The sequence below is a fragment of the Ciconia boyciana genome, chromosome 10 (genome assembly GCF_034638445.1).
Source record: "Ciconia boyciana chromosome 10, ASM3463844v1, whole genome shotgun sequence".
NCBI classification, from domain to species: Eukaryota; Metazoa; Chordata; class Aves; order Ciconiiformes; family Ciconiidae; genus Ciconia; species Ciconia boyciana.
In genome coordinates, this window is record NC_132943.1 from 11,124,027 (window position 1) to 11,136,242 (window position 12,216).

General features: G+C 51.1%; 1 protein-coding gene across 1 annotated transcript; it reads right to left on the reverse strand.

The window, feature by feature from the left end:
- Nucleotides 1-10,152: 10,152 nt before the first annotated feature.
- On the reverse strand, nucleotides 10,153-11,993 carry C1QL2 (complement C1q like 2). Its single transcript, XM_072874643.1, has 2 exons — nucleotides 11,279-11,993; nucleotides 10,153-10,881 (listed from the first exon to the last, which is right to left on the reverse strand). The coding sequence occupies exons 1-2, from the start codon at nucleotides 11,915-11,917 to the stop codon at nucleotides 10,702-10,704; spliced, it is 819 nt and encodes a 272-aa protein (XP_072730744.1). The 5' UTR covers nucleotides 11,918-11,993; the 3' UTR covers nucleotides 10,153-10,701.
- Nucleotides 11,994-12,216: the final 223 nt, after the last annotated feature.

Consider the following 12,216-nt stretch of genomic DNA (forward strand, 5'->3'; position numbering starts at 1 on the left):
GAGCTGTGAAAGCAGGGATGATCCAAGGCTTAGATCCAGGGGCTCACTCCTGGCAAGAGCCCTTCCACAAGCACCACCCCGCGCACCTCCATCTCCTCCTCACCCCAAAACCCCCGCACCCCGGAGCCTGTAAGGGATGCTATTTGCTACTCGTCCCTGCTGTGACACCGAAGCAGGCAGCCGAGCAGAGCGGAGCGGAGCAGGGCAGAGCACCGGCGGGGTCGCGCCCTGCCCTCCGCCCCTCCATCGCCGGCAACCCCCCCGGCCCCGGCCCCGGCCCCGGCCCCGGCCCGGCGGTGCCTGCGCAGGCCGCCCGGCCCGGCAGCGCTGCCATTCCTGGCCGTCGCACGCCCTCTCTTGGGGAGCGACCCTTAAGGCCAGGCCCATCCCCGCCACATTGCCCGCAAAAAAAACCCAACCCTGTCCGGGGGAGAGGCAAGCTGGGAAGACCCTAGCAGGAAAATCTATCCCTTCCAAAATGGGCCTGACAGAGATGTAGTCACTCCGGTGGGCAGTGACAGCATCACCTGGGACACAGAAACGCACTGAGCTTCATTTTTAGAGGGCTATACTGCAGGCAGGCAGATGGGTACGTATATAACTCTGCAGATACACAGAGAAAGAACGGGTGATGGAAAATCAATAGTGCATATGATCTTGAAGAGTCACCTGGCTTGGCTCCTCATCGCAACTCGGCTATGCTACAGCCAAATCTGATGGACGTCTAAAATGCGCTCTTAGAGACCTTCTGCGCTGGAGACCCACAGCCTTCCCAGGCAACCTGCTCCCACGGCCCACCATCCAAAAGCTTCTCTTTCTGTCTGACCTTGCCACTGCATCTCAAGGGCCTCACTCTTTCCTATCCAAAATGAGCACAAAGAACACATTTCCCTTCTTCTCTTGCCCTTAAGGACCACCCCTTTTTGCCCCCTACACCCCCTTCCTCAGGCTGAGCAGCCCAATCCGTCCCTCTTTCCTCTCAGGCTGCATTTTCCAGGTTGCCAGACTGGAAATACGGTTGTCTCCTGGACCATCCCCAGCCATCCCACAGCTTTCTGGTTGCATGGTGCCCATGAGTGGAGACTGCTCCAGGTGAGATCTTCCCAGAGCCCCGGAGAACAGGATTACTTCACATCTCTTGGAGGCTCTGCTCCAGCTTGCACATCTCAATATGTGCACGTCTCAATATGTACGCTGGCCTTTTCCACAGCATACACAGTCACCTCACATTTAGTCAGTGATCCTCCATATCCTCTCTAAGAAGCAGCTCCCTGTCTACAGTTCCCAACCATCCCCTCTGCTCCTCTGGCTTCCCAGCACGTGTGCATGCCATGGACTGCCTCCAGGTAGAGGAAACTTGCACCTCTTGAATTCTCTCCTATTTTTTTTACATCCTTTTCCTCTGTTTTGTCAAGGTCATTTTGAATTTAATCCTCTTGTCTGCCTTCATGTCATCTGCAGATTTAACAGGCAGGTCTTCTACTTAATCAGTCCCAGCACTAACAACGGCACTGAATAGAGCAGAGCACAGGACACGCTCTGGCACCGTCCCACACAACACTGATTCTTCTGGCAACGCATCATCCATAACTGGTCTCATGGTATGTTACCCAATGGGCTTTGAAATCACTGTATAAGAGAATCATCTAAGTCATATGACCAATATTTGTAATATTCCCACAGCTGTTTTGAATGTAATTTGCTACAGTTGCAGATCATTTTCTTATTTATCAGCAATAAAAGAGAGAAAGGAAGAAGACAGCTTCACATCTGTTAAATCCGCAGTTTTCTCTGCATTACCTGGTGCCGACTCTGATGCCTGCCCAAGGAATTGCCACCAACAGAGAAGCCCATGGGGAAACACATGAGAAATCACCAGGCCACTCTGCCCCTAGAAGACTTGTATTCGTGCCTTGTAAACACGGTGAGTTTAAAATGTCCGAGGGCAGTGACTGGCCTCAGTTTGCAGATAGGGACGACCGCTCAGTCTTACCCCAAACCCCTCTGTGAACCACGAGCCTTATTCCTCCCACTCCACTCCCTCCCACCACCACTCTGTGACAGCTAAGACAAATTTTTAAAAACTCAGCTCTGCCATTGTCCATACTTCCATTTGACAGCACAGTTCATGGATTTTTCAGGCCAGAGGGGACTGTTATATTCACCTCATTTGACCTTCTTAAGCACTCCAGGCTCTTGTATTTCACTCGGAGATTTCCAGGAGTGAATCAAGTGATAAACACTTACAGATACCTCAAAATTTAGCTATTGCAATGACTCCCTGCCCACCTGACAAGTTTGCTTTTCTATTGCTTGGAGAAAGTAGCTTGAGGAATCTAGTATGAGAAGCAAGCTCCACTTTTCAATTTAAAGTCTGCTGGAATACAGAGGTTTCCGGTGGCTACAAGCTGGCATAAATTCATTCTCCAGGCATCTTGCTCCCATGAAACAAACTGCTTCCCATTCAAGACCCATCTAAGAAAGTAAAACTTGGCAGTCCTATTAGTCCACTAACAGAAAAGAAAAAGTAAAAGGACAGCTTGTGGTTAGTTGTAGGTAGGTAGTTAGTGCACTAACTCAAAAGAAAATTAGCTTGGACAAGCTATCAAGAATTCTGCTTCATCATTGTGCCTGAAATCAGAGATGCTATATGTCTGAAATCAGAGACAGCATCTTGTATATTGTTCATCTTCCATTCTCTAAAACCATCATACAGCCTCTGCATACATGGGGATCACACTAGTCTACAATTGCTTCAGTTTTACCTCCGTGGATTTTTTTTTCTTTTCTTTTTTCTTTTTTTCTTTGGAAGGATGGTAGTGGGAAACAGAAGAGGAAATCTGAATTACAGTTCTCAGAAAACACCACAGAAATTAATTCAACAGCTATGTATTTGATTTGTGCTGCTCTGAAATAAAAGCACATCCATCCCATGCTCTGCTCCACAGGCTTCAAAGACTGTACATATCAATACAGAGGCTTATTGATTACGCCAAGGCCAAATCGAATAACTTCATGAGAACTGAGAAGAGTAACAAAAAAGACCACCACCACAAAATCCCAACCAAAGATTAAACCTAACCTTGACCCTGCCCCACTAAAGCCACTGAGCACCTGCCCACCAGCTTTGATGGGGATCAGACCAACCCCATAAAGAACATCTAGTCCACCGGCCATATGCCTTTTCTTGAGCCCTTCCACCTAGAGAGCAGAGCTGTTACAGACCTGGGGAGGCTAACGAGCCCAAATGTGAGGAAAAACAGGCAACAAAATCTCATGTAGATGGCCTTCTCAATGAAGTATTTTGAGACTAAGAGCCAATTATTCCTTACAATGTCCCCCTGATTTTCTACCTTAGGGAAAGATGTTGGAAAAGACTTGAACAGAACTTATTTTGATGCTGCAAAAGGCAGTTTTAGGCAGAGTCACCACAGGGTTCAGCAGTCATGGACTCTTGTCCTGTCTTAGGTTGCCAAAACAACATTCCCCTGGAAGAGAGACAACATTATGTCTCTGAGTAGCCTTCCTGTCCCATCTCCCTTCTCATAGCTTTGAACAAACTTTGTTTGAGGAAAGGTTATTTAGATTGCCCACTCAGAAGTGAATTAAAGCGAAGACTGTTTTAAAGACCTGCCTTGCTTTGATCCAAATACATATTTCCTTTACAGTCAGTTTCTCTTTGCATCAGTTTGAGCCTTTTTTTAGGATCAGCTGGAACACCTTTCCTCTTTTCCACTGTAATTCTGAAAGCAATATAAAGTGCAAATAGCCATTGAGACACAGCGTGTGCTCAACAGAGACACATTTCTGTGTGGTCTTCCTACCCCTCACTGACAGCCAAGGCTTTGGTAGAACCTGATGCAGCACCATGACTCACCCACCCTGTAACGGTTTAACTGGGATCACAGCAGTATTCTTACTATGCACAGCAGTGTCTTTTGGAGACTTCACAGTGTATGCCGTCAATAAGTAATAACACTATGCATCGTGAATTATGGAGTTGCTGGAATCAATGGGATTTTGCATATTAATTGCAAACACACCCAAAAAGACAAAGGAATTTATTGGCTTAATTAGTGTTTCAGCTCTAGTAACATTCAAGCTTCATCCTCACACAAAGTGATAAATAGCAGCACAGTGTTACTCCTCGAGGATGCTTTGCCTTTTGAGAGGGGATGCTAAAGTTTATGATCCAAGCTCTCTCAGCTGCAGCGATGCACTCAGCAGGGTCTTGGAGGAGCTGAGCTTCAGAGACACCTCTCTTTCCTAAGCAGGTTGCTAGATGCTGGCAAAAGGAGCTACTCCACCCTCTCTGCAGATGCTAATGGTGTTTTCCCTGAAAGGTATTTATATAGTGACACTTACTGGGCAGGACACAAAATAGAGCTGGACCATTTCCATCTTTAGGGTACAAAGACCAAGATTCATTATAATATGTCCCCAAAACACTGCATAACAGGAACCAGTTGCCACACTGGCGATCCAAGTGTACCTACATGTAATGTACTTAAGGATTGATTCTGACTCCACAGATGTGGAGATGTGGCTGAGAAAAACTAAGTTTGAGAAGGATTAGATCAGTGTACCTGGAAGCAGACTTTGGCCCTTGCGCTCCCAGCTCCCAGGAAGGACAGCTCCATGAAAAATGAGGTGCCAGGAGAAGGAGAAGCAAATGTCAAGAATTCAACTGTATACCAAAACAAAACTGAGAGAAACCCACCTGGATCTGATCTCCATCACCTCATGCATTCACATGCTGCAGCACAGCACAGCTGACGCGAAGTTTCAGGAACAGCATTACAATAATGAGGGAAGAGCAAGACACTACCTGAAAAGCAGCTTCCTCTCCAAGGAGTTAAAACATTTTCTGCATTATCATACCATCAAAATTGCATCTTAAAACTAAGATTGGACAAAGAATCATTGTTCATAAAGCCTGTGCAGAGGATAGCTCACATCTTCAAACAAGGTATTCTCCTGGGCATGTTTTCGCCCCATCCTCAGCAGCAGATCTCTCCTCTTTGGGATGGGGATCACATCACAACGCTTAAGCAATAAGCAATTCGTTGACAAAGAGAAATGGCACCAAGAAAACATTTCAGCTGCGTTCAAGACTGAGGTTGGATCTTTTTTTTGTTTGTTTTTCTAGATATGATCTGGCAGCTGCAAGCAAAAAGAAGAGCCAGGGTCTTGTGAACGTCCCCTCTCTGGGAGTAGCGCAGCCAAAGGCTGCAGGCGAGCCATGCTCTTCATGTCACTGTGCTCACCGTGCACTGGAGGAAGCAATCCTGCATTAATAGGGCAGCAGATCACAGGGATCAAACAGGCCTTTTCTGTTTCTACCCTAGCTTCTGCCAAAAAAAACTAAAACAGGAGCAAATACAACAGAGAGAGGGATATGCCATCAGCCCCCTGTGAAGAAAATCTACTCCCATTTATTAGAATGTAGAGCTGTGCCAGATGGGGTAATGGTTAATTCAGGTTATCTTATAATTGGAATAACGCAAAGAAGATGGGCATTTATGGCTTTCTCTACAAGGAAACAGGGCCATAACTCACAGCTCCTTCAGAATTACACTCTGCAAAACCTTGAGCGCAAGATCCCGCAGACCACTCTGCGGCAGGGGCCAGGATGCGGCAGTGGCTCGGCACCTTTCAGGCTGTGACCTGAAACCACCAGCTCTCAGGGCTTCAGCCTGAAACATGGGGGGAAAGAAGGGGAAATCCGATGTATGTTCAAGCCTAGGACATCAAATCCCACCGCAGCCTCAGCTTCTTGCCCACCCAGGAGGTAAGTAATGCCTCTGTCCCCCCGGCTGTTTCCAGGGAGCCAGCATTGCCCTCTACTGGCCTCTTCGTTAAGGCCAGTAACAACCCGGTCCTAAATCAAGAGAAATCAGAAGGAGCTCAGCCCCCTGCTTTAATCCCCCACGCAGCCTTCAAAAACGAAGCTCACTCGAGGGCCAGTGGGCTCAAGAAACAGTGAAGCATCTCCCTCACTTCTGCTGTGGCATCTGCTGTGTGACCAAGGCATCAACTTCTGAACTGGCCCGGGCTTGGTCTAGAGAAATGGGCCCCCATTTGCACGTTAGCCGAAGCTTATAATCAGGCTGAACCTCTTTCTGCCGTTAGACATGAAACCAGCTGAGAGCAGGCTCTCACCCATAAGTGCCAGGGTGTCCACACAGTAACAGTCTACCTCTGTAATTAATCCTCCAACCCTCTGCACGATGCAGACATTCACAGTAAGAAGGACCAAACTCTCTGGAGTCTCAAAGACAGTGAACATTCAGTTAGTCTTTATTTTATTCTGACAGGCTCCTTTATCCCAGAGACAATACTAAGACACGGGATCTTAGCAGGAATTTTTCCCAGAGTTCAGTCCAATCATAATAAGCAAAAAAAAATGGCGTGTTACCAAAAAAAGGTATTTAACACAAACATATTAGATTTAAAATAGACATATATGCTATTTTGACTCTGTCCTCCACAGACCCTTTTAATATAATTAGTCTGTGGCATAAACAGAAAAAGATCTCTTGAGCATCCACCAAACCCATCCTGCCTACTTTGAGTTCACAGATTAAACCCATCCCGGCACCATAAGCCACTGAAGGAGCCAAGCAAGGAGATAAGCAAGCATTAAATCACCGAGAAAAATGCCCAGAGTTAGTTTCAAGAGCAGTAAGCCCAAGACCAAAGCATGGTTCAATGCACGTGTGTAAAGCCATGAGGCACAAAAAGCAGCACTTTGCTTTTCTAACAGCAAAAGGGGAAGAGGAGAACCCAGATGTGGGGCTGTCCTGCCCCGCTGCGGGCCAGTGTGGCCCCATCAGCCCAGGCCCTACTCTGCAAGGGGATGACCATCAAGGAGAAAATCTGCAAGCCCAGATCCTGGAAAATACAGAGGCACCAGACTTTGCACGGGATACCAGACACCCAGCTGCTCTTGCAGCACAGGTTCCTCAGAGAACTCTTTCTGTACACTGCCTGGCAAAAACTTAGCCCCAGCAGCTAACCTGCTTCACTCAAGCCAGAGCAGGATTTCCTCACCCATCTCCCTAGAGACTTGCCAGGAGCTCCCCAAGCCAACAAAGGTCAAAACAGAAGAAAACAAGTGCCCAGCCATGAGCCCACTGGCTTGCGGGAGAGCAGAGTAACCTGAACGCCTTTCTCCAGGGAACGGCCGCAGATGAGGGGTGGCTGGCACCCCTCTCGGGGCTCTCAGCAGCATCCCCATTTCCCCTTCCATGGTGTTTTGTGTGCTTGGATGTCTCCCTGCTCCCGTCTTTTCCAGGGATCCCTTCCATAGCCAGTGCTGCCCAGGCACGATACAAGGGTCAAGGATTCACATCAGTAGCACAAAGATCAGGGATTTGTTGCTGCAGTATCTAAGTTACTTTGAGAGCATGAACACCTGTCTATTTTTTTATCTTAACTTTTTTATTATTATGTTAACTTGAGCATGCAGATGGGCATAAAACAGAAGTACCCTTTGTCTAAAAATCCGAGCTTCCACTCCTTTCAGGGAGGTTTCCCTATTTGCATCACATCTGATCACCTTACAATTTTTAAAAGCATTTGCTTTACTCATGAAGTAAAATACACTTCTGAGGGGTCAGACCTCCAGAGCAGACACTGGCTAATGGTTGTTCGAGATGCCAGTATCATTTGGGAAGAGAGAAGTCCCAGAGAAAGCTGAAGCCAGCCTCTGAGTACACATTAATTCTCCTCCTCTGATCCAAACCAGAGGACCAGGGTATCCCGGCTACAAATAGCCCCTTCTCTTTGTGCCATGAAACATACAGAACCCACAGACCACATCTAAGGGGAGGAGGACTCCGTCGAAGCCCAGAGGGTTAGGAGCCCACGGCAGGCTGCTTGCTGGGCTGCGCGTGACCCTGCTCTCGCCCACAGCCACCCGCAGCGTGGGGACTGCCATCCCCATCCGCAACGCTGCCTCTGCTTTTCTGGACAGCTGCACCACCAAGCACTAAAGTTTTTCATCTCCCAATTGCTTTTCCCTGTGTTACTTCAGAAAAAAACCAACCCACGCACTGAGCCACTACCACGATGACTGGGATGGAGGAGCCTGTCTAAGCACCACCGCCACAGACGCTGGGTGAGAGCCATCAACCCCCCACAGAGGCAATCTCGGAGGTCCCTGAGATGAGGAGAGGAAACAAAAAAGCCTGCGAGCAGCTGAGGGAGACGTTCATTCTATCGATTGTGTAAACTGTCAGTGGAGTGGCAACGAGCATTTTTTTCTGTTTCTATCCCAGGGAATAATCCAGCCTGATAATTAGTACATAAGAGATAAGTGGAAAATGAGACATCTAGTGAGGCTGGTTCAAGCCTCCTCATGACATTGATAATGTGCAGATACATAGATCACTGTCGGGGCAAACCGCCACTGTGAGCCTGTGTCTTCCCATTGCCTCATCAATCCATCATCCGCTTAGCTACTGACACCTTGGCAGGCACACACCGCCAGCCCTGCATTTGAATTGTGAGGAGCAGGCTCCACCAGGGAAAACAGATTTAAAAATCTAAGATTCAAATTTGTTTAAGTATTGTGAACAGCAATTCCCTTGCAAGGCATCTTCATTGCCCTTTTGCCAAGGGGGAACAGTTGGGTCTTTGTTAGAAGTACAAATTGCTTCTTAATGCAAAGGATAAAGCAGAGCCCAGGCACCTCCTTAGAATTCCTCCTGGCTCCTGCTAATGCTGCTGCATGTCAATTTTAATTTTTTGAAATTTAAACCGAGGGCTTTGTGTCTAAGCTCCATTTTGTCGGAGGGGAGGGGAGGAATAGTCAAAAAGGATTACGGATCCGTGGGGAATTGATGATCCATAGCAATTATACTTCATTTGGGTCTCAGACACTGGTTTTAATCATATTCTAAATAGTACAAATCGACAAGACATTAGAGATTGAGAAGTGTCTAACACATGTACCTGGTTATGAACTCTGCGTCCCTCAGCTGGGGGATGTTTGAGGATGGGATGAAGGGAGGAATTGCTTTCTCTCTCTGACCCTCCTCTTCCAGCCAACGAGAAGACAATACCCACCGAGGACTAGGTAGGAGACAGAAGAGACTGTAAGAACTCAGTCACGCTGGGCTACACCAAAGAGGGGCTGGAACAAGTTCGTCCTGGCGGTGGTTCCCTTTCCTCCTGCAGTCAGGGCAGGGGAAAAGCTCCAGCCTTGGCAGAGCCATTGCAGTCCGGCTCCCGTCTCTCTTACCTGTGAAACTGCACTAACGCTGCGAAGGGAGGTAAGCTGATAGGGAGGTAAGACCTTCAGGAGGGAAAAATGCAATGACAAGACGATAAAATGAAAGTAAGAGCTTTTGTAAATCAGCTTCGCTCTTTTAGCTTCAGCAGAGCAACCCCAATTTACCCAAACTGAGGAGGTTACCTACTGGGGTGATGATGAAAGACGCACCTCCTCCACCAAAGGCTCAGAACTGCACGCACTAGTTACACACCCGTGCGCTTTTAAAAGGACACGGAGTGGCTGGATTTACTGAGGACCAGCAGGAGAAAACCTTTCCAAATGGTCTGAATCTGTCAGTCTTCAGTGAGCTTTCTCTCCCAGCCTGTCTTGGGGACTGTGCAGACCCACCTACGGTCAGGTGTGGTTTCCAGCCCCTATAGGCACTGCAAGTGCAGGGGTTAGACAGACTCTCTCCCCTGCCACCTTCTTACATTTGTCAAGCACGTTACAGAAACACGGCTTTCCATAATCGCCGACTAAACTGCTTTTCCTGTACTTCACTAACCTCTGGATCAGGCTCAGATCCAGTAAATCTATTTAGGAGATCTGTTCCATAACCCCACTTTCACCTCTTCATGACTGTGTGCCGCTTTTTTATAAAACTTTTTTCCTTTCCCTCTGCTTCTTCCCAGCCCCCTTGAACCATAATCAAGACCTAGCCAAGGTGCCCCATCCTAACTTTAAATTTGCTGCAAACCTAAAGGACGGAAGTGACCCCCCCCTTTACCTCCCACCCTCCCGTGGCACCACCACAGCGCTCCTTCGCAGCACTGGAAGAGACAGACAGCAAGAAGGCATTGTCTAAAAACATAATTTAATGTGATATTTTGGTGATTGTGGTCAACGACTGAATTCTTTTGCAGACAGGAACAGGTTTGACGTTAATGACACCGTCATTCACACGAGCATTGCATTGCACAGAAAAGAAAAATTTACACTTGACCCCATACAAACAAAGCAGCAGAGGAAAAACCAGTTATGGTCCAGTCCCACTTCATGAATAGTCGATCTGAAAATTTACCATCATAATTAATACTCATTGACAAAAAAATGTGACTGGTTCAAATTCCATGTGCGGCACAGTCCGAACTCAGGGCTCTCTTACACCCCCCAGGAACCACTCGAGAGTTTCAAGCTGCCGAGTTCCTCGTGTGACACACAAAACACCGAGGCTGACAAAGGGAGAGGGGGTTCAGAGCAAATGGGGGAAAGTGAGGAAGGGGATCGCTTTGTTTCACTTCTATTTCGTTTCCACAGGGGTAAAAAAAAAAAAACAACCATACAAACTGATAATGAAGCTAAAGTGACCTGTGGAGACAGCGGACACCAGGAGGAACAGCGGCACAATGGGGTATGGAAACGCCAACCAGCCCCACGGTCATCGGTAGCGGGGCCAGTTGTGTCGCGTCGCTTGTTTTGTGTTAATCGGGGTATAAAAGAAAACCAGAGAAAGTGCTGTACTTATTGTTGTTGCCTCCGTGCGCTTTGCCTCCGTCCAGCTTGACATACACCTCGTCGCCGGAGTCCAGGTGCAGCACCACGCTGTTGCTGGCGTAGTCGTAGTTCTGGTCCGCGTCTTGGGCGATGGCACTGGCGCGCACCTGCCAACACAGCCGCGGGGTACATCAGCCCCCCTCTCCCCTCTTCCCCAGCCCCTCCATCAGCCCCCCTCTCCCCTCTTCCCCAGCCCCTCCATCAGCCCCCCTCTCCCCTCTTCCCCAGCCCCTCCGCTACCCCCGTGCCCTCCCTCCCGCCCCCCTCCTCGCTTCTCCTTCCCCCCAGCCCGGCAGGAAAGTTTGCAAGGCGGGAGTTTGGAGTTTGTAGCGGCTCTGAAGCGGCTCCCCGCCGGGCACCCCCGCCCCGACGGCGGGGAGGGTGCTCCGGCTGCTCCTTTCCCCGGGAGCGGCGGCGGCCGGTGCCCGCGGGCGGCCCCGGAGCCGGGAGGGGGGGGGGCGGCCCGGGGCGGGGAGGAGGAGCGGGGGAGCGGCGGGGACCCACCTGCCCGTTCTTGCAGAGGTCGGCCCACATGCTGGTGCCGTCGCCGCCGCGCATGAGGATGTGGTAGGTGAAGAAGTAGATGCCGCGCACCTGGCAGGTGAACTTGCCGCTGGCCGGGTCGTAGTGGTTGCCCAGGTTGGTCACCACGTCGTCGAACTTGAGGACCTCGTAGCCCTCGTGGGGGCTCTTCAGCCCCACGTAGAAGGCGATGCGCGGCCCGCTGAAGGCGGCGTTCAGCCCGCCCGCCGCCTCGCCGCCCGCCGCCGCCCCGCCGCCGCTCCCGCCGCCGCCCGCGCCCGCCAGCGCCAGCCCGGGCAGCCCCGGCTTCCCCGCGTCGCCCCGCTCCCCCGGCGGGCCCCGCGGGCCCGGCGGACCCGGCTCCCCGGGGGGCCCGCGGGGGCCCGGCTTGCCCGACCGGCCCGGCTCCCCCTTGGGTCCCTGGACGAAGGGCGGCGGGGGGTTGGCGCCCAGGTCCTGCAGGGCCTCCACGGCGGCGGTGCTGCCGGGGCCGGGCGGCCGGCCGCCGCTGTACGGGTCGCAGATCATGCGGCAGGTGCCCATCATCTCGTAGTGGGCGCCGCTCTCGGCGGGCGCCTGCAGCAGCAGCAGGGGCACGGCGACGAGCAGGGCGACGGCCATGGCCAGGGCGAGCCCGGCGGCGGCCAGCAGCCGCCTCCTCCGCTGCCAGAGCCGGGCGGCGACGGCGAGCAGGTCCTCCTTGCCGTGCGAGGCAATGGTGGCGCGGGGGGCCGGCCGCTCCCTGCGGGGGACGGCAAGAAAAGGCGGTGAGACCCCGCCGCCGGCGCCTCCCCGCCCGGCCCCCGCCTCAGCCCGCCCGCCGGCCGGCCGCCGGCCCCGCCATGCCGCCGCCGAGAGCAGCCGCCGCCGCCGCCGCCGCCCCGCTCCGAGGGGACGCGGCGCCCCGTCCGCCCGGCGGG

Excerpts from the sequence above, each read along its gene's own strand:
- C1QL2 (XM_072874643.1), bottom strand. The coding sequence starts at position 11,917 with ATGGCCGTCGCCCTGCTCGTCGCCGTGCCCCTGCTGCTGCTGCAGGCG. Across the intron at positions 10,882-11,278 it reads ACCTCTGCAAGAACGGGCAG|GTGCGCGCCAGTGCCATCGC; the intron begins GTGGGTCCCCGC and ends CTGTGTTGGCAG.